The sequence below is a fragment of the Thermobia domestica genome, chromosome 10 (assembly GCF_964235325.1).
Source record: "Thermobia domestica chromosome 10, izTheDome1.hap1.1, whole genome shotgun sequence".
Lineage (NCBI taxonomy): Eukaryota > Metazoa > Arthropoda > Insecta > Zygentoma > Lepismatidae > Thermobia > Thermobia domestica.
The window spans coordinates 250,586,466-250,606,418 of NC_137463.1; the positions used below are offsets into that span (position 1 = coordinate 250,586,466).

General features: G+C 35.7%; 1 protein-coding gene across 3 annotated transcripts in view; it reads right to left on the bottom strand.

Moving 5' to 3' along the window:
* The window catches only part of Cad89D (cadherin 89D), a 379,672-nt gene that overhangs the window by 21,454 nt on the left and 338,265 nt on the right, over positions 1 to 19,953 (bottom strand). For all 3 annotated transcript variants that reach the window (XM_081729479.1, XM_081729481.1, XM_081729480.1), the window contains exons 16-17: positions 8,718 to 8,786; positions 4,339 to 4,533 (exon numbers count right to left, since the gene is read on the bottom strand). In XM_081729479.1, coding sequence (XP_081585605.1) covers positions 4,339 to 4,533; positions 8,718 to 8,786 — 264 coding nt within the window. The remainder of the gene's footprint in view (positions 1 to 4,338; positions 4,534 to 8,717; positions 8,787 to 19,953) is intronic.

Below are 19,953 nucleotides of genomic sequence, written 5' to 3' on the forward strand. Positions count from 1 at the left end.
TCTCACAGTTGTGGTGGTATCCTATAGTGATTGGAAGAAGGAAATAAGAAACGTAGTTATTCCCTTTTCCTAATCAGTGAGATATTTTGTCTTCTACATTGGTCATATAGAGTTGCCCAAACTTTCCTATTTTCTACTCAACGATGTAACTATCTCAAAGGAACACATCTGGGATCTCAGGTTAAAATCGCAAAAAATTGTACTTATTCCCTTTTTCCAATCAGTGGTTCAATTACAAGTTAATTCAACGACTTGAATAATTTCTTGCGTACAAGGAGACAGATATGTAATGTCCGAAGATGTTGTTTGAGTGATGTGTTTCGAAATGCACTGAAGATGTTGCAACAAGTAATTCGGAATGACTTTTCTCTGGCTTATTCAGGTGTTGGTAGCAATTCTAAACACTGCTAATGTTAAAGAAGAACGACCATAGTTGAGATGTTGTGTTTTACTTATACAATATTTTATTTCTCTTTCTAATTTTATTTTGATACTAACCCCAATTTCCCGCTTCTTTGGGTTAAAATAAGAAAAATTAGCAATATGTTCCGATACTCAGTCACTTTTTACTATCGGTCTCTGATATCGGTCATCCTCGATCATTTTTATATTTTCCCCTCCCCCAAGTTGCAGGGCTGGAGTTAAGTTTAAACGGCGTCGAAAGGGTCACTGTTCATTTCGGCGACTCCGAAAACAATGGATTCGGCACTAATATCGGCCATTTTCGATCATTTTCATATGTCTGCCTCTCGTCTCCCCTAAGTTTCACCGTCAATGTGAAATGATAAAAAAAACAATCCCGGGCCAGAACATAATCTTATGTTGAAAATTTGATCGAGATCTGTCGGGTGGTTCAAGAGTTATTAAGTCACAATTAATTTCATATTTATTTATATAGGTAGGTAGATATAGATTCAAAATCGACTTGTCACAAATTTATTAGACAATATCTGAAAAGTTAGCACCAAAAATTGTTTCTGTCATGATAAATGATGATATAGCTCAGCAAGAATGAGTTACCGGAATTTGAAATTAAAGTTAAGATATATATATATATGACAAATCATTAGGTTAGGCAGGGGACACTAAATAGAGGTTATTTATTGTAGATAAACTGTGGTAAATAGATGCTAACGTAATATTGCGTAACATTTCAGTGTCTCAGACATCAGGTAATTCTTGACAGGCTATAGTCAAGGATTGCTTCTCATGGGATGATTATCTATCTAAAAGTGAAGAATAAAAGTTAAAAGCATGAATGCTTAAAGAGGCACGAAGGAAAATAACTCTAGGAAGGAACAGAAACAAATAAGTTCAGAAAATATATGACAAAACAAAGAATAAAATAACGACCCTGAAATGCGATAAAATGCTAAATAACTATTATTAAAGATTTGTTATAATTTATTGTACTTACTTTACATTGAATTATTTATTATTTTAACTATTTTTCAGGGTTCTTATTTTAAGTTTTGTTATGCTGTACAGAGCATTTCATATCACTCTTATATATATATATATATGTATATATATGTATATATATATATATATATATATATATATATATATATATATATATATATATATATATAATAAAAGCATGAATACTTAAAAGAGATATAACAGATATAAAATGTTCGGTAAAACATAATGAAAAGGTAACATAAATTAAACCTTCTGATAAAGAGTTAAAATAAATAATAACTTAATATAATACAAATGCGATTACCATGACAGTAATAATATATTGTTATAGTAATTAATTTTGTTAACAATGATATATAATAATATTGTAATTACGCTTATACTTGGTTTATTTAAGATTATTTTAAGTATTTGATTGTCTTTGTTTCGTTTAAATTGTTTGTTATACAGGGTGGACATAAAGTCTCTCCCCGATAATAAACATTAATAACAAGAAAACTAAGAACGATAAAAGAATGCGGTTCGCGGCAAATAAAGGGACAACTCATAAGCTGTTAACGTGACTTAGAGAATTTCACATGTACACTGTTAGTTGCCCATGCGATGTCGCATGGGAAATTTACGCGTCAAAGAACGGTCTTCTTGTGTTAACGCATGAATGATCTACAGATTATGTAACTTCATGCGATTGTGTAAAATTTTGAACACAGTTAACTTCGAGATGTCCAGTTCACGTGATGCACAACGCAAATATTTCCGGTTAAAGCAACACGAACAGCTTCCACATGTTCCTCACTAACACTCGGTCTACCGCTTCCACAACGATCTGAAACACTTCCTATTAATAAACTTGCTACACCACTTCTTTATGCTATTAACATCTGGTGGCTGCTGTCCATAGTCTCTCCGGGATGTTCGTTGAACTGTGACAGGAGATACCATAACACATACTCCGCTTTCTGCTGTGCTGATAACATTTTAACTGTCGCGCTGCGAATCAGATGCAGTAGACGATAGCACAGGCTGTAGCAAAATCTTGAAATATCATACAAGCGATGTTTTCAGACCACATGCTTCTATCATTCTTTGTTTTTTTGTTATTAATGTTTGTTATTAGGGAGAGACTTTAACCGCATGCTCCTATCAATATTTGTTTTCTTGTTATTAGTGTTTGTTATCAGGGAGAGACTTTAATCGCATGCTTTTATCATTCTTTGTTTTCTTGTTATTAATGTTTGTTATTAGGGAGAGATTTTAATCGCATGCTTCTACCATTCTTTGTTTTCTTGTTATTAATGTTTGTTATCAGGGAGAGACCTTAATCGCATGCTTCTATCATTCTTTGTTTGCTTGTTATTAATGTTTGTTATCGGGGAGAGACTTGTATTTTACAGAAGGAATTTATGATTCCTTTAGCGTTCATGGTTTTAACATTGTTTTCCTCATCTTTAGAAAAGCAAGCTAATACTATGAATGCAATGCTGTTTTCTACTAATGAATGCAATGCTGTTTTCTACTAATGATTTCAGTAAATTTAAAAATAAGAATATTTTGTGCTTACTTACAACCATATCTGTATAATTTTCCTCTTTTAAAAGAAAATCATAAAAATAAAAAGACAAGAAGCTAGAATATTAGCTTCGTTTTGTACCCATAAAATACTACGAATATTGCTTGTAACATAGAAGCTGATACTCGTAGACGATCGTCAAGGAAGTCACATCTGTAGATTATTACAGTTTGGTCGATACAATTTCAGGGAAGAGAATTTACCTAAAATCTTACTTCTTCTACAGAGTCTACCAGAAAAATGTATACACTCTTTCTCACTCTGAATCAGAATACTGGCGTTGACGATTGTTCTGAAATTTAAATATATTGTAGTATGGTTTTTCACCCAACAGATGTCGGGATTGTCTATTGTTTTCAGTTAAAATTATATTATAGTACGGTTTTTCACTCAACAGATGTCAGTATGTCAGCACTGTTAGTGAGATAAGATTGCAAGATTTGTGGATATCGCAAATCGTTCCATGCGCCTCAAATTTGTTAGCAATGCGTTTGATTGTTAGGCGTGTTAGTGTTTCAGTACCAAACTCCCCTATCTACTAACGCTGCACTTCGATGACATTCTCTAACCTGATAAAACACTTCAAAACGTACTTAACGCTGCTCGAACGTCAAGCGTGCTCCTGCCATTTTCTTATCTCACTAACCATGCTGACAGTGCCGGCATCTGTTGAGGAAAAACCTAACCACAATATAATTTTAACTGAAAACAATTGACAATGCTGACATCTGTTGGGTGAAAAACCATACTACAACATATTTAAATTTCAGAACAATTGTCAATAATCCTGATACAGGGTGACAAAGGGTAGCTATATACATTTTTTGTGGCGGACTTTGTATATAGAAGTAAGGATATTAGGTAAGGTTTGTTTCCTTAATATGTAGCAATAAAATCGTAACTTTTAGGTATGTCTGGTCTCTCATGAGCCACCACTAAAATCTATAGAATAAGCAACGAAAGAATTGCATTTAGAATTAAATTTAAAGAAGCAGGAATTACATTAATTTATAGTTTTACTTAACTATTTGTTATTCTAAGAGGAAAGTCAGCTAATTAACAGGACAGAGCAAGGAAGAAAAGAAAAAAAGTCAGTTTTTTAAGTCAACAAAATAATATTATTTCAGAACGTATAAACTTTTTTATACATTCTAATTTTTCTCTTTATACATATAAAAAATTAATATATTTTTAGTAATATTTAAATTAACAATGAACAACAACAAAAAAAGGCATTAAATATACAGCATTTTGCTAAAGCACCTATAACAGTAGCAGAATAGCTATTAAAAAAAAAAAGAAGCGTCTCTATGAAGCTGATAAGAAGGTTTTACACCACTTACCGCTTCCGTTTGATGCAACCAACACAAATGGCTGCCGCAAGAGCACCAATGAAAACAATGCATCCGAGGACTACCACGCCAACTTCAATGGCGTGTAAATATTGGCGACTTTTTTGAAGCGGGGCGCTGCGGATATCCATTACTTTATAGTTGTCCAAATGTCTTTTAATGTGTCCTTCTTTCACCGTGAAAACTCTGAAAAATTCAGAAGTATCACATTTTGCATTTTTTAAATATTAATATTTATTAATTTTTCAAGCACTAGAGGACGGACTTATCTATGTACAAAAATGTAGTTACGAATGCTCTTTACCCGTGTCCATGTTTTTGATGTTTCTGAGAATATTTTAAAAATAAAATGTGTTATCAAAATTTTAATGCCAGGTTTAGATAGTACTAACTAGTGAAATTCTTTGTGATTTTATGTTAACTATCTCATTATCAAAAATGGAAAATCCTTTTTAATTAATCCTTTCCTTATACGCCCTGTAGTAATATTTAGTACTCACACCACCTAGAAATTTTCTTTGCATTTGTTAACCTATGAAGATACAAACTTCATGTTTTTGTTATCATTGCCTTGTTTAACGTCTCATAATATACATTCTCCGCAAGGAAGTACTGTATATTTCGAATAATGTCGATCTCTCTTACGCCAGTTTTGAATTTCAAGGAGTTTCTTAAGGCTCTTCTTTATCTCCACTATTTTAGACGAACATTTTATACGTATGTGACATACTACCTATGTCATCAGGTTTTAACATTTGCAGATGACACAGCTCTTTTCGCCTGTGGTATATCAATGCAAACCAATAGCCTACAACATCCAAATAAACTTGTTTTCTATCTGGTGTAAGCATTAGTAATCCAACAACTGAAGATTGGATGTACAATAGAGGATGATCATATAGGAAGAGTATAGGAAATACGGATGAGTCCTATTTCTCAACACGAAAATGAAATTAAATAACTGATTAAGTCTTTTTTTAAAGTTCGTGGCTGGAATTAATTAGAGGTCAAAACACAATAATTTCATGAAATGTCTTTATTCCTGAATATCTAATTCACGGTCATATACCTTAGGCTACTAACGGTTACCGCAAAACGTCATTCTTAAAGTTTCAACTGCATTAAATTCCATAACCCAGCTCTTTTACTATTAGCTTGCACAGAATTTTTTGACTTATTTACCTAGGTACAGTAGAGCGTCGATTATCCGAAGTAATTGGGGGACATGGGTGTTCGGAAAACTGGTTTGTTCGGATAATCTAACTGTACTGTACTGTACTGTACTGCACTGTACTGTACTGTACTTCTACAGCCAGTGCCAAACCGACAGAAGTGTGCTGATTGTTGAAACACAGCGACTGGCGGCTTGGCCGGTCAGCAGCGCCTTATGAAAACCCCATTAAAAGCAATGTTCCGCCAGCGGTGGCTCAGTGCGGCGACTACTGTGGGAAACTTGGTTTGGGAGTGTGGGGGATGATGGACGGTAGGGTGGGAGAGTAACAGGTGCGAGCGAGTATACAGTTCGGTTAAGCGGTCGTTCGGTTGACCGACGTTCAGATAATCGACGCTTTACTTCATTTTCAATTTGTCCATCACTTACGGTGTAATTAGTTCCATCTCTTTGTATTTCAAATATTTTTTAAGCAGCGTTGAGGTGCTCAGTCAAAATATATTTCAGTCATATTTTGCGCACGTTATAGTTATGATCGATTTGAAGAAAAGCAATATATAATCTCTAGGGCTTAGCTTTATCTGCATTATTAATTACAGTCACTTTTACACTATTTTCAATGCACGGAGTTCCCCAATACTATCCTTTATCTCCACTATTGCACTCGTACATTTTATACATAAGTGACATGCTACCTACGTCATCATATTTCAAAATTTGCCGATAAATAAAAATCAGATAATGATCAAAACTTAACAACAAACAGTATATACAGAGTGGTCCAAAAGTAGGTATATAGTCCCGTACTGATCGATCATGACATTTTATATCATTCACTTATTGTTATTCATATAGGTATAAACTTAGTATATATTCTTAATTTATTTTTACTTATACCTTAAAAGCTCGGGACAAACCAAAGCAAATATATTCATTATCTTAATAAATTAGAATGACATACTTGATATTTACTTTTGGGCCACTCTGTATAAAAAACAAATTTATATTTCCTGCTTATTTATTTAGCTCTCATTTTAAATATGATGTGTGACAACAAACTATGAACTGCTTGTATATAGAGCAATTCATAATGAATGTCTCACGGACAAATGTAGCCTGTGATTCCTTTAATGAATTTATTGTGGAAATACTGATATAACGTAAGTGACAAATTCTGGAAGTTTAGTTGGCAACACTGTAGAACTCAACCTTTCGGAAATGACCTAGCAGCAGAGCAGGTATGCAAAATGGTGGCATTAGTGAAAGAGAAGGCATGCTGAGTGATCGAATACGTTAGAAGTTTATCGGTTACTGCTATTCAAAAAAAATTTTTCAGAAAGATGTGTGGTAAACAAATACCTCACCAGTATATCTCAATGAATGTGAAACAGTCTGAAGCGACAGATTGTTTGTGTACGAGAAAATTACAGGACGGCTATCGGTAAGCAAAAATGTGATTATCATTTACATATATAGCCTACAGCGTCACAAAGTAATTAGGATAGAGTGGGGGCAACAGGGACGGCAGGTCAACTGAGACATTGATTGCTGGTGCCATCTGGTGAGAGTAACGAGAAGTTTTTGTAGTACTGTGGGTGCAGTATCAGACGGCTGTTGTTTATGGCATGTGAGTCGTGCAATCTAACAAACACAAAGGAGAGTAAAGCAAGAAGAACATTTTTGAAAGGTAAAAATAAATTCTTTGTATCGTATTATAATACAATTTACCCCTTAGAATACCTATGTATTCTTAAGGCGAATATCTATGTTCAACACGTGCTTTTAGAGCTCCATCACAAAAAGCCGATTCCATGCGCTAGGTTAAGCCGGTTTCAGTAAGGAGATGAAATGTGAAAAATGGCTGTGTGCGCTCAACTGGGACATTTCGCGTGGTTACAATTGAACGGTGTCCCGGTTGTTCCCACTGGGTATGTTTTTGTATGTAGTGCTTCTACATACATACCATATTTTATGTTCATCACCTTGTGACTAGTTTATTCAACCTATGTATTACTTATTGGATGCTTCATGTTCACAAAGTTTCTCAATTGAAGCAAAATTGCATGTTTAAAAAAAATCTGACCGGAAAATTGTTCCAGTTGTCCCCATTCTACCCTACACAACAAATATCTATTAATATCTTTTTGTGATTGAATGTTACACACAAGAAGCTGCAGCGTCACGGATACACCACGTGCAGAAATTTGGTTTATATAGATATAATGTGATATTTTCTCAATTAATACCATCTTGGAATATCATCTTGGGACGCCTAATTTATTACAGAAAACCGCTTCTGGCCATCTGGTATTGCCTTTCTACCTTATGGCAATAAAGGTTAGAAACCATAAATAGTTGATTTTGGCCACTTCCGGTTTGATAAGAGGGTTACGAAAGAAGATGAAGAAGATAGTATCTATTCCTAGAATGCTATATCGATTCCGAAAGTCTACTTCTCGCTATCTCTTATAGCTTTTGCTCTATTTAAAACAATATTGAAACAGCACGATATATATACCATTTCCGGTTTAGTACAGAGTTAAGGGTAGAGATGAAATGTATTCATGGGAATCCTTATCGACTGCAGGAAACTGCTTCTCGCTGTCTACTGCCGTTCTGTTCTACGCTGATGAACGTTAAAACGGAAGTCTTAATTTCTACCACTTCCGGTTTGAATATAAACTTCATTATCGAATTTGGTTCCTAATTTTGGACCCTTCTGCTTTCCGGCCAAAGTTGATGGTAGCCCATAAAGCAGTTTCCAGATTTTGTGTCTCCCGGAGGGACAGACATATTTTTGTCTTTCGGACAGACAGACGGATAAACAGACAAGGTAAATATATAGAGGAGTTTGGTAAACCGAACTCCTTAAAGAAACAAGCAATTTACGTTTCATGTACATCGGTATTTCCACAATAAATTTACCACAGAAGTCATGGGTAACTTTTCTTTTCGTACTATTTATTTTGAGTCATCCTGTATATATTTGTTCTATATGGATATTTTATAAGGAGCACACATTTAATACACAACGAATGAGGTTTTATGTTAAATTTTGTATTTCTTGTTACGAAAATTAACTACAAATTAATGATCCTGTTATGACTACCTCTTAAGAATTCGATATTTTGTTATTGTATTTGAAGTACGTATATGAAACGTTTGGTAAAAATACGATTTATGAAAGTATATTACTTACTGTTGTAAAGTATCCATGTCGATAAGGGAGTTCATTTGTGGATCCACAGCATAAATGTATAAATCAGTCCTGAAATAAACATAAATAAAGTTAATGTAAAAGTCTGTCAATAATAAAAAAATATTAACTTCTTATGCGTCGGGTCTCTCGCTCGATACCCAGCCAAATTACTTTATGGTGAACAACCCCATGCTTATGCTCGTGAGTTTTCTAAGGGTACTTCCGGTTCCTTCCACTTTTTCATTCCACCAATTTTTTCATCATCATTTACTTGCTTTAACCATCGTCTTTCTTAGTCTAGCAGGGATATTCATAAACACATGTGTGCTCCTTCCCCTCTTCTTGTGGTTTATGAGAAGCGGAGCTGTAAATTGTGACGTCATTTAGTATTTAGTTTAACATTTATGAATACTAGTTGAATATTTATGAATACTAAATGTGGAAATACTATTAAAAATGTTCGTATGAGTATACGTGAACCCAGCAGAGACATACGAAAGGTGTGGCTCCTTGTAGTGATGTGAGGTGAAAAGTTTTCCACGGAAAATCTTCCGCAATATTTTTCCGGAAAATTTTCCGTTCTAAACAAATATCAGTGATCAAGTAACGATTCCTCATCAAACATAAAATTGATTGAATTCATGGTTAGAAATATAAAAAAAAGTGAACGATTGTTGTCTAAAAAATCTGAAAATTTTCATGGCTCGAAAAATTTCCAGTACTATGTAGGAACAAGCAAAACAATTTTTCATGAATCGAAAAATTTTCTATCTGTATGGTAAAATTGAAAAACTTTTAATGATTCGGAAATTTTTTATCGTTTTGGAGCAAAAAAGTAAAACAACTTTTTATGAATCGAAAAGGTGTATTGTTATGTAGGAACAAGTGAAAAGAATTTTCATGAATCAGAAAATTCTCATTACGTTGTAGAAACAACTTGAGAAACTTTTATAAGCCGGACAATTTTGACTGTTATGTATAATGATGTTAGGTGGAAAATCTTCCATTATATTTAACTGCACATTTAGCTGTAAAATTGAATTCCTGTAGAGGAAAGTTAGGCAGCAACAAATTAGAATTTCCCATTTACCATTCGGGAACCAGAAAATTTTCTAAGATTTCCTAGCTGGCAAGTAAAAATTTACGTAGTGTTTCTCTCTCTCGCTAGGAAACACCCTCGCACCATCTGACTTTCACCTAGTAATGCGACCGTGTTGCTGCCAACGAAGAAGAAATATGCCAAAGTGTTTCCTCTCGACGTTTCTCTTATTGTGCGCTTCTTTCAATGGGGGCACTACCAACCCCTGTTTCTATGTCAAATTTTGCAGATGACCCCCGTTGGAGATATTCACGATACGCCACTGGTGTCGCTACTATTTTTATTGCATTCTACACATACGATTTGGTAGTTCAATTGTTTTTTGATGGCTCTATGTGCATTATTAGCTGCGATATAGGCCTGGTACGTTCTTATTGTGTCACCCGGTATATATATTAAATATATATATTAAATATAATATATATATATATATATATATATATATATATATATATATATATATATATATATATATATATATGTGTGTGTGTGTGTGTGTGTGTGTGTGTGTGTGTATGTAAAGTGCAGGGAACATAAATCGACTTCCTAGAGCACAAATATCCCATCGCTTTAAATTTTACAAGAAAGCAAAAAGAAGCCTTTGTGAATTTATCAATTATTTAAAAAACATAAAATTCCACTATTTCTTCACATATAGGCTTCCTATCTAATGAAATAAGTACATAAAAATTCCTTATGAGGATTACTTTTGTAACAGAAAATAAGAAGAAATGCTTTGATTTTATTGTGTTTAAAGCTATGAGAAAACTTTGTCTTACACGTATTAAACTGACGAAATTTGATTTTTTGAGATCAAAGGTGAATTCTGAGTGAAGAATACATTGAAGTTTTTAAAACATTTTTGCAAAAATGAAGAATCGTTAGATTTTCATTTTATGAAACTTTTTCAGACAATATTTATTACAAATAAATTTTACGATTAACCTAAGTGGAGTATGTTTTTATGAGTCGGAAAATTTTCGTCACTGGTCCTGGGGGTCTGTAGCCCCTTCGAGATTCTCACTTTTCTTAATTTTAGTATAATATTACGGGTACTTATACAAATTTCAATATTGAATTTAGAATAGTTTTGGATTAGACCACTGTAAATTCTTGCAAGCGTGGGCTATCAAATTAATCCGTTCCCTAACGTAACGTGAAGAAATTAGTCAATACCATTAATTTTTCTAGTCACAGAAATTTGGAACTGTGTATGATATATTCTTCACACTTTTAAATGGTTTTGTGGCATAAAAAATAATAGAATGGAATTAATATTATCCTTTTTAAAGACAAATAACACTAAATTTACTAATACACAATAACACATTGAGCAAGGCTGTGTGAAAATATATAAAAAAAATTGATTTTTTTAACATATTATTAGTAAATTTGCCTTGCTTAGTGTGTTATTGTGTATTAGTACAAAATGGAAACAAGGCCTGATAGAATAGTTAAATTTACTAAAATAGAACAAAAAGTAGCTTTCTAATAGAAAACTTTGACTGATGTTTACACCAAACGCACGAAACGACTACTATAGAGAACGCAAGGAGTCATGAAGCTTGACATAGATTCACCACACACCATCACCCAATTTCACCACCCAGTAGAGCGCGAGGGTGTGTCCTGATTGTCAACTCCCACCCATGAAATTTTGTTAATGTAGCCTCTCCCACTACATGGTGAAGATCTCCTGAGGGTACAGTATTGTCGGATCACTCCTATGTTTCGTTTTGTTGTTGTTGTTGTTGTTGTTTTATATTTTTCCTGTTATTATTATTATCGTTTAACTTAAATAATTGTTATTGTATAGTGTTTTGGGCTGAGTTTTTTTTCGCTAGGTTGTGTTTTTTCTCGCTAGGTTATGTTCTTTTTCACTAGGTTGTATTTTTTTCTCTAGGTTGTTTTTTTCGCTAGGTTGTGTTTTTTTTGCTAGGTTGTTGGGTCCTCTAAGTTTAGAAACGGTGTTGATACACTTCTCAACTGCGCGTTCGCAATTCACTCCACTAATCGTACCGAATTCTTCCGATAGCATCACATGTGAGGGAAAGCAGTTCTATCATTGGTATAAACCTCACGCTTCGGGAACGTAACGGTCATTATACAATGTGAAAAATCCGTTATTCGGGCAGTGGTATATTGTACAAATATACGGAATACTTATGTTTACTACGGAAATCTATACGGAGCACACGTTATCCATATGCTACATACGCAATGTATTTTTCCCGCTTAGATGTTACATCATCCCGCTGTAGGATTTCTGACATCTAACAGTCCGTATCCGGTTTAGAAGCCAAGCGAAAATTTTTTCACAAAAGTTGTTCGTAAATCGAATTCCTCGCAAATCGAGGGGTTCGTAAATCGAGTGTCCACTGTATACTAATACTTAGTTAAAGAACATACCGTACGTCCACGTATAAACAGCATAACACTTTGTTTTACTCAAGCGACAATATAGCTCCTTCTAACGAAGAAAAATAATATTAAAACTAGACATTTCCATGTTCCCTACACTGAGTATAAAGTAAAAACAAAAATCACTTTTAAAATATGTTATGATAATAGAAAAAAGTACTACCAAGGGAAAGAGAATATGTAGTTTGAACATTTTAATGTTCCAGATATGACATCACGATTTTAAACTGAAGAACGTTTTTCCAGATTCACAAAAAAGTAAATAATAATAACAATAACAATAAAAAAGGAAGGAACTGCACAAGGACATTACGAACGAGATTTTTGGCATTAAGTTGACTGTTCAATATTTTGTGCCATTTCTTTCTTCGCTTTCTTTTCTTAGCGTTATCCTCTCTGTCTTCTGCAGTGTTGGTAGATCCATTCTTTTCACTATGCATTTTTTTTTTTTTTATTTTCTCATTTTGCTTTTCCGAAATATGAAACACCAAAAAGAAACCTAGGCAGTGTTACAAAGTGAGATATACAAAATAAAATAAGAAAAAGGAAAGAAAAAGAAAGAGAAAGAAAGAGAAAGAGAGACACGAATACTGAGTCCAGAATAAGAAAGTAGGAACCGGATTCACAGTGTCTGATTCATTGTTATACGCCATAAGCGTGCGGCTGCCTTTGGATAAAAGAACACGGAACCCTTACAATGTACTCACTCAATTTCGAAAGAGAAAAGGGAAAAAAAATCTATTTTCAATTGTTATGCTTTTTCAAGTTGATTATGTTGAGACGGGAGCAGGTCAAAGCATTAGAGAGATGATTACGCTCTAAGGGAAAAATGAAATGAAATCTTTCAGTTTAACGTCCCACGATTACCCTCATTAGGCTAAGGGAGACGGATGATTTAGGTAACTAAATTATGATGGAAAAATTGGTGGAATGAGAATGTGGAGGAAACGGGAGTCTCCGAGAAAACCCACGGACATGATGTTGTCCACCACAACCTTACTTGGCCGGGAATGGAACCAGGGACCTCACGTACTAGAGGTAAGCAATCTAAAGCTAGAAGGAGCTATCTAACTTGTGTTTTACACTTTGAGTTTGAGCTGAGCTACAATTCCGGTTTAATATCAGCTGTGTAGCGTCTGTGTGCATTTTCGTGCTCCAGTGAGGTTTTTTGAAGGGGAGGGGGTAAAAGATAAAATTGTTTTCGAGAAGCTTGTAGCCTTTCACGTTCGTCTAGTGGCCAAGGCGTGCGTCTTAGGTTCACGTGGTCACGGATTCGACTCTCCATTACTTGTTCAAGCCCAAAACAGTATCACTGTTAATGAAACGTATTGACCAAATTTATTTGCATATTTGAATAAACCAAGCTATTTTTCTTTTAACTTTGAAGATTTTGTGTAAGTTTCATAAGGAGATGAAATCTTAAATAACTAAAGGAGTGCGTCTCGTTAGAAATTAGCTACCCAGGGGCACGTGTACCCAAAATATTCCATTGTAAAGAAGTAAGTCGAGGTTTACTCTCGGGTTCTATCCACAAAAGATATGTATTTAAGTAAGTGTCCGGATCCCAGGTAGAACAGCAGAATCATATCTCTTACAGTTCTGATACTGGAGAGAAGGAATATTGACTCAGGCCAATCAAAACTATTCTTTCTATTCAATAGGCATGATGGTACAGTGGTAAAGCGTTCATCTCTGATGCGAAGGACCCCTGACTCGAACCAAGACCATGTGCGTTTTTGATGTTCATCATCGTGCCTTTGCATTGACGGGCAGGCTAAGACATTCGGTTAAAGATTGTAAGATGAAACTCATCCTGCTTTCGATTTCAACTGAAAAGTATTGTTGATATTAGCTTACTTCGATGTTTTTGTATTCATGTTACAGTTTAATCTGGTAGGAATTCTAAGTACAATGTGTTTGAAAAAGAACTCTCTACTTTTAATGTGTCCTATAATCTATACAAAGTGGCATACACTATTCTAGTTTGTGGTGTTTGATTCATCAACTCTGCAAGTTTGGCTCACCTGCAGTTGGCAGGTCTGCTTGACCTTGAGATGGCACCAGTGCTGTTCTTTTCCTCTGTTTCCTCAGTTCAGTCCAGGCAGGCGTACAGTGCAGAGCAACCTTGGCCACCACGAAACCCAAACTTAAGTCCACTGGACTTTTTCTTTTCGGGGCTACATAAAAAATGTTGTGTACAATGAAAAGATCAGAGACATCAATCATTTACGGGAAAGAATCGTCGCGGCCGGTGGGACAGTTACACCTGAAATGTTGGTGAATACGTGGCGAGAAGTGGAATATCGTCTCGATGTGTGCAGGGCCACAAATGGATCCACTTTGAAGTCTACCAACATTAAACAAAACTTGAAGGAATTTTCTTTTATGATATGTACTCATTGATGTAAGTTTTCATTCATTTCCCAATTAAATTTATGCTTAAAACCAGGGAGTTGTTTTTCCAGCACCCTGTATATTAGAAACAGTTACATCAGAAACTGAAATATGTACAGCAATACAGTTTATACACGTTATATCTGATGAGACACACTACTAGGATCACCTATGTTCAGAACTACTAGGCGCAAACCTTGAAATTTTATATAAGCATTTCCTTGCACTCTAGGCTGTAGATACGACAGGATTTTGCGAAATCTAAGTGGTCGAATAAGATGCTCGACTTTTGTTTTTCGTTAACAGATCCTTGAAAATATTAGACCTAAAACCCAAAAATTTTGTAAACGTAATTTCGTTGATGATATGCTGGAGGTTTACCAAATCTATCCCTAAAGGAGAGGAGGGAAGTTTACCAGTATTGTCGCTTTCCGGATCCCTGATACTATTAGGCGTAGAACTTTTGAACTTTCGTATGACTGTTCCCCATATACCGATAAGAAAGAGTTTTGGAAATATGAGGGAAAGCATTAACATAACTAGTTATGTTGACGTGGGAAAGCATTAACATAACTGTTCCCCATATATCCTAGGCTGACGATAAGAAAGAGTTTTGGAAATATGAGGGAAAGCATTAACATAACTAGTTATGTTGACGGGGGAAAGCATTAACATAACTGTTCCCCATATACCCTAGGCTGACGATAAGAAAGAGTTTTGGAAATATGAGGGAAAGCATTAACATAACTAGTTATGTTGACGGGGGAAAGCATTAACATAACTGTTCCCCATATACCCTAGGCTGACGATAAGAAAGAGTTTTGGAAATATGAGGGAAAGCATTAACATAACTAGTTGTGTTGACGAGGGAAAGCATTAACATAACTGTTCCCCATATACCCTAGGCTGACGATAAAAAAGTTTTGGAAATATGAGGGAAAGCATTAACATAACTAGTTGTGTTGACGAGGGAAAGCATTAACATAACTACAGTTATGTTGACGAGGGAAAGCATTAACATAACTGTTCCCCATATACCCTAGCCTGACGATAAGAAAGAGTTTTGGAAATATGAGGGAAAGCATTAACATAACTAGTTATGTTGACGAGGGAAAGCATTAATATAACTGTTCCCCATATACGCTAGGCTGACGATAAGAAAGAGTTTTGGAAATATGAAGGAAAGCATTAACATAACTAGTTATGTTGACGAGGGAAAGCATTAACATAACTGTTTCCCATATACCCTAGGTTGACGATAAGAAAGACTTTTGGAAATATGAGGATCTTAAAAGGTGTTGACGAGGGCAAGCATTAACATAACTACAGTTAAATCGAACTTCCACCAACAAGATTTTCGAGATCAGAGAGAAGGACTGGCTAGGTGGCTAGAGTACTTGCCTTTAGTGCATAAGATCTCGAGGTGGTTTCTGGTAGTATAAAATTGAACATAATACAGTGGTTCAGGCCCTGGTTTAGGATGTAGGTGTCGTGGTATATAGCCTCGCACCTGATAACGGACATAAATATAAATCAACAAGCAGTCAAATCCAATTAATAAAAACTCTTTTATTTTTTTTTCAAGAAAAATGGTTATAAGTTTATATTAAATGGTTTGGTTTATCGAAGACTCTTTTATATTCTCTATATTAGTGTGCCCGTCCGGGAGACCCTGATTTCTCAAGAATTAGCTCATGGATCACCATCAGCTTTGACCATCATCATCATCTTGATAGTATTCTGCCATTATTGTCGGGTCACTTGCCGCAACTGAGAATCTTCAATGCTCCACGGTTTTCTGCTAACCTTTTTGTCTTCACATATGATTTTTCTGTTTTGATATTGTCCATTAATTGTAGTCTCCTTCACCCCCTCCCTGTTTTTCCTGCCACCATTTACTCTAGCACGTCTCTCATGATACATTTCCTTCCTAGCAAACGTAGCTACCAGTTTCTCTCTCCCGTCTTTATAATATCTAAAATTGTTCCTTTTCTCTCTTACCATTTCTAACTCTCCGCTCGACCCACCTAATTTCGTCCATTCTTCTCCATACTCACATTTCAAAAACTTCCAATCATTTTTCATCATTTGCGTAATGACAATGTTTCTGCCCCATCCAGTACAATACCCCAAATGAAGCATTTTATGAGTCTTTTTCTCAACTCTTTATTCAAAGTCCCATAAAATAGGCTTTTCTTTCTCCTCAAGACTTCTTTCGACATTCCTATCTTTGCTTTTATTTGACGTTTGCATATCATATCAATAACAATAGTAATAATACTAATAACAATACTACAAGGTATCGAAAACTAGTCACCTGTTCTACTTTCAGAGGGACAAAAGAAGGAATCGAGTTTGTTGATGGATGGGATTTATTTAGTTGATCTCAGGAAAGAGACAATCAAAAGTATATTCTAGGAATGGCCACAAAGATCCGGTTCCGGCGGAACCGGTTCCGCGAGTAACCGGTTCTCGGAGATCCGGTTTTAGAACCGGTTCTGGAACCGGTTCCGGCCCTGGATCCGAAAACCCGGTTTCAAAACTGGATCTTAGAAACCGGTTCCAGACCTGGATCCGAAAACCCGGTTCCAGAACCGGATCTTAGGAACCGGTTCCAAATCTGGATCTGAAAACCCGGTTCCAGAACTGGATCTTAGGAACCGGTTCCAGACCTGGATCCGAAAGTCCCCAAAGACCCGTAAAGGAGGCACAAAGTTCATCTTCAAAACACTGCAAACAGGACTATGCGCTTGTTCCCTCCCCGCCCAGACCCGCTTGTGCGTTCAGAGAAAATGGTCCACCAGTGGGTGTTTAGCCAAATGAGCTGGCCAGTTTGCCTGTTTAGCCAATGAGTTTGCCAGTTACCCAGTTTATTTAGCCAAATGAAACAAGCGGCCGCCTCCTGGGCGCCTGCCTGTCGCTTCCACCATTTCATCTAACACACTGTTTAAAGTCTGCCGGCAGTTCGTGTTTATCGTAGGAATGGTCACAAAGTTTCGATTCCAGCGGAACCGGTTACGCGAGGAACCGGTTCTTGGAGATCCGGTTTTCAGAACCGGTTCCGGAACCGGTTTTAGACCTAGATCCGAAAATCCGGTTCCAGAACTGGATCTTGGGAACCGGTTCCAGAACTGGATCCGAAGAACCGGTTCCAAACCTGGATCCGAAGAACCGATTCCAGACCTGGATAAGAAAAACTGGTTCCATACCTGGATCCGAAAAACCGGTTCCGGAACCGGATCTTCTAGAACCGGATCCGTTCAGATCCGAAAACCGGTTCCACCAGGAACCGGTTCTGGCCATCCCTAGTATATTCTACATGTATTTCTATTGGAGTAATTATCGTTATTATCCTTTCTCGATAGTCTACCCATAGTGCTGTTGATGTTAGCCAATTAGTATAATGTTCAGGATGCGAAGTACTAATGTGTCCGTGGAATAGAACACTACAATGAAACTAAATGTCTTTCTGCTCGATAAATTGAAAGACTTAAATGTTTTCTATTGTCACATATTCATTCATTTTGCTAAAGGTTTTGGGTGGGGAATGAAGGGCGCAGTGGCGTATCTAACCTGGAGCCGGAGGCCTAGGCCCCCAATTATTAGAGTGACAAAAATATTTGAAGTTATTATTTATATATTTTTGTCAGTTTGTAGGAAAGTCATGATATACCGGTCATAGTCTGGGTTCTGGTTGTCTCCCCTCCCAATTTCTATCTTCTAGATTCGCCTACGGAAGGGGAAGGGAAAATACTAAATTTATAACTTCAATCTTTACGTTACATACACTGCTTAAACCAAACTTCTTGACGTTGCGTATGCTTTGACAATGCTACTTGTAAATGCTGGTTTTAAGTGTGTGTGTGTTGTTAACTTTAAAGATAATTTTTTCTGTGCACTAATTTTTGAGCATCTACTTAAATTTAACAAACAATTTCGTATATTTAATTTCATGTACATGTATTTTTTTTTAATAACCGAACCATTCTGGAGAAAACTACAAAATATTTTGAATTGCTCTTTTTGCGAAGTTCGTTCCATAACTTTTCTAAGATGATTTCTTTTGCTTGACGTAGTTTTTCTTTTCTTTCTTTCTTTCTTTAAAGCTGGATGGACTCCAAATTGACCTTTTAGAAATCACAGATAAATACAGTAGAAGTTTAACCTCCTCCTTTTCATCTTCTAATTGTTTTGTGCGAATCTACCCCCCCAAACTCCCCCCTTGATTTCTCTCTTTCCGTCCAGGCGCTTTCTTCATGATATAATGGAAGCAGAATAAAAGACGCTACTCTACTGGAACGGCTTTCCGGGTAAGTAAATTCGAGCTGTTCGTATCAAGAAGAAAATTGTAGAGGAAACAAAAAAAGTATTTGGAGGTTACGATGCGTGGAGGAAGGATCCGGGGGGGGGGTATAGTAGTCGTACAGAAAATTTCCGCATTCCCTCTGTTCTTAGTGATTTGTGTTTTATTAAAGGAAGGAACTAACTGTTCGTTTTACTTCATTGTATGAGTCTTATTCAATTCCAATAGTTTCCTCTTCACTTATATTCAACCACTTTGAATCTAAGAAACATTCTACTCGTATATTTGATTTGTTCATATTAAAATGTCCATCCTCTTCGCGTAAAGATGGTGAATCCATCTGAAAAAAAAAACTGAAAGAAAAAGTCACACATGAATAAGACGAGAGATGAAGCAGTTTTCGTCTTGTCTCCTAAATTTTGACACTTTTTGTCTCTACTCTCGAACAGACATGGCGTTCACTGACCCACCACCCACCATGACCCACTCTGACTCACTCTGACCCACCACCCATTAAACCCATCGTCATCAACTCTAACTCATGACTCATGCTTTTCTCTCAACTGAATGAAGAGTTTACACTTGTAATAAAACAAGTTTGTGAAATTATCACTAATCGGAGTTTGAATTTCTACTGTCAATTGCTCAAGCACAGTTCTGTTACAACACTGCAGAATCTGGCCTTTACGATATAAAATGATAAACTGCTTATCATAGGCCATACTACGATTAATTTCAATTTAATTATCATGAATAATTTTTATTTCCTTGTTGAATTACAGAGACTTTTCAGTGGATGAAATTTGGAAGACTCAAATCAAGATATAGTAGACGAACATAAAGAAGAAAAAAGGTATAAAGTTTTCCATATAATTAAGCATTCCATACAAGACTTAAAATTTCCACGTAATTAAGCTTACAGTACAAATTTTATGTCTATTTTTCACACAACTTAATGGCTTGATTGCCTTGTGCTCCATGTAATAAACACACGCTTCAGCAATTAATATAATAGAAAG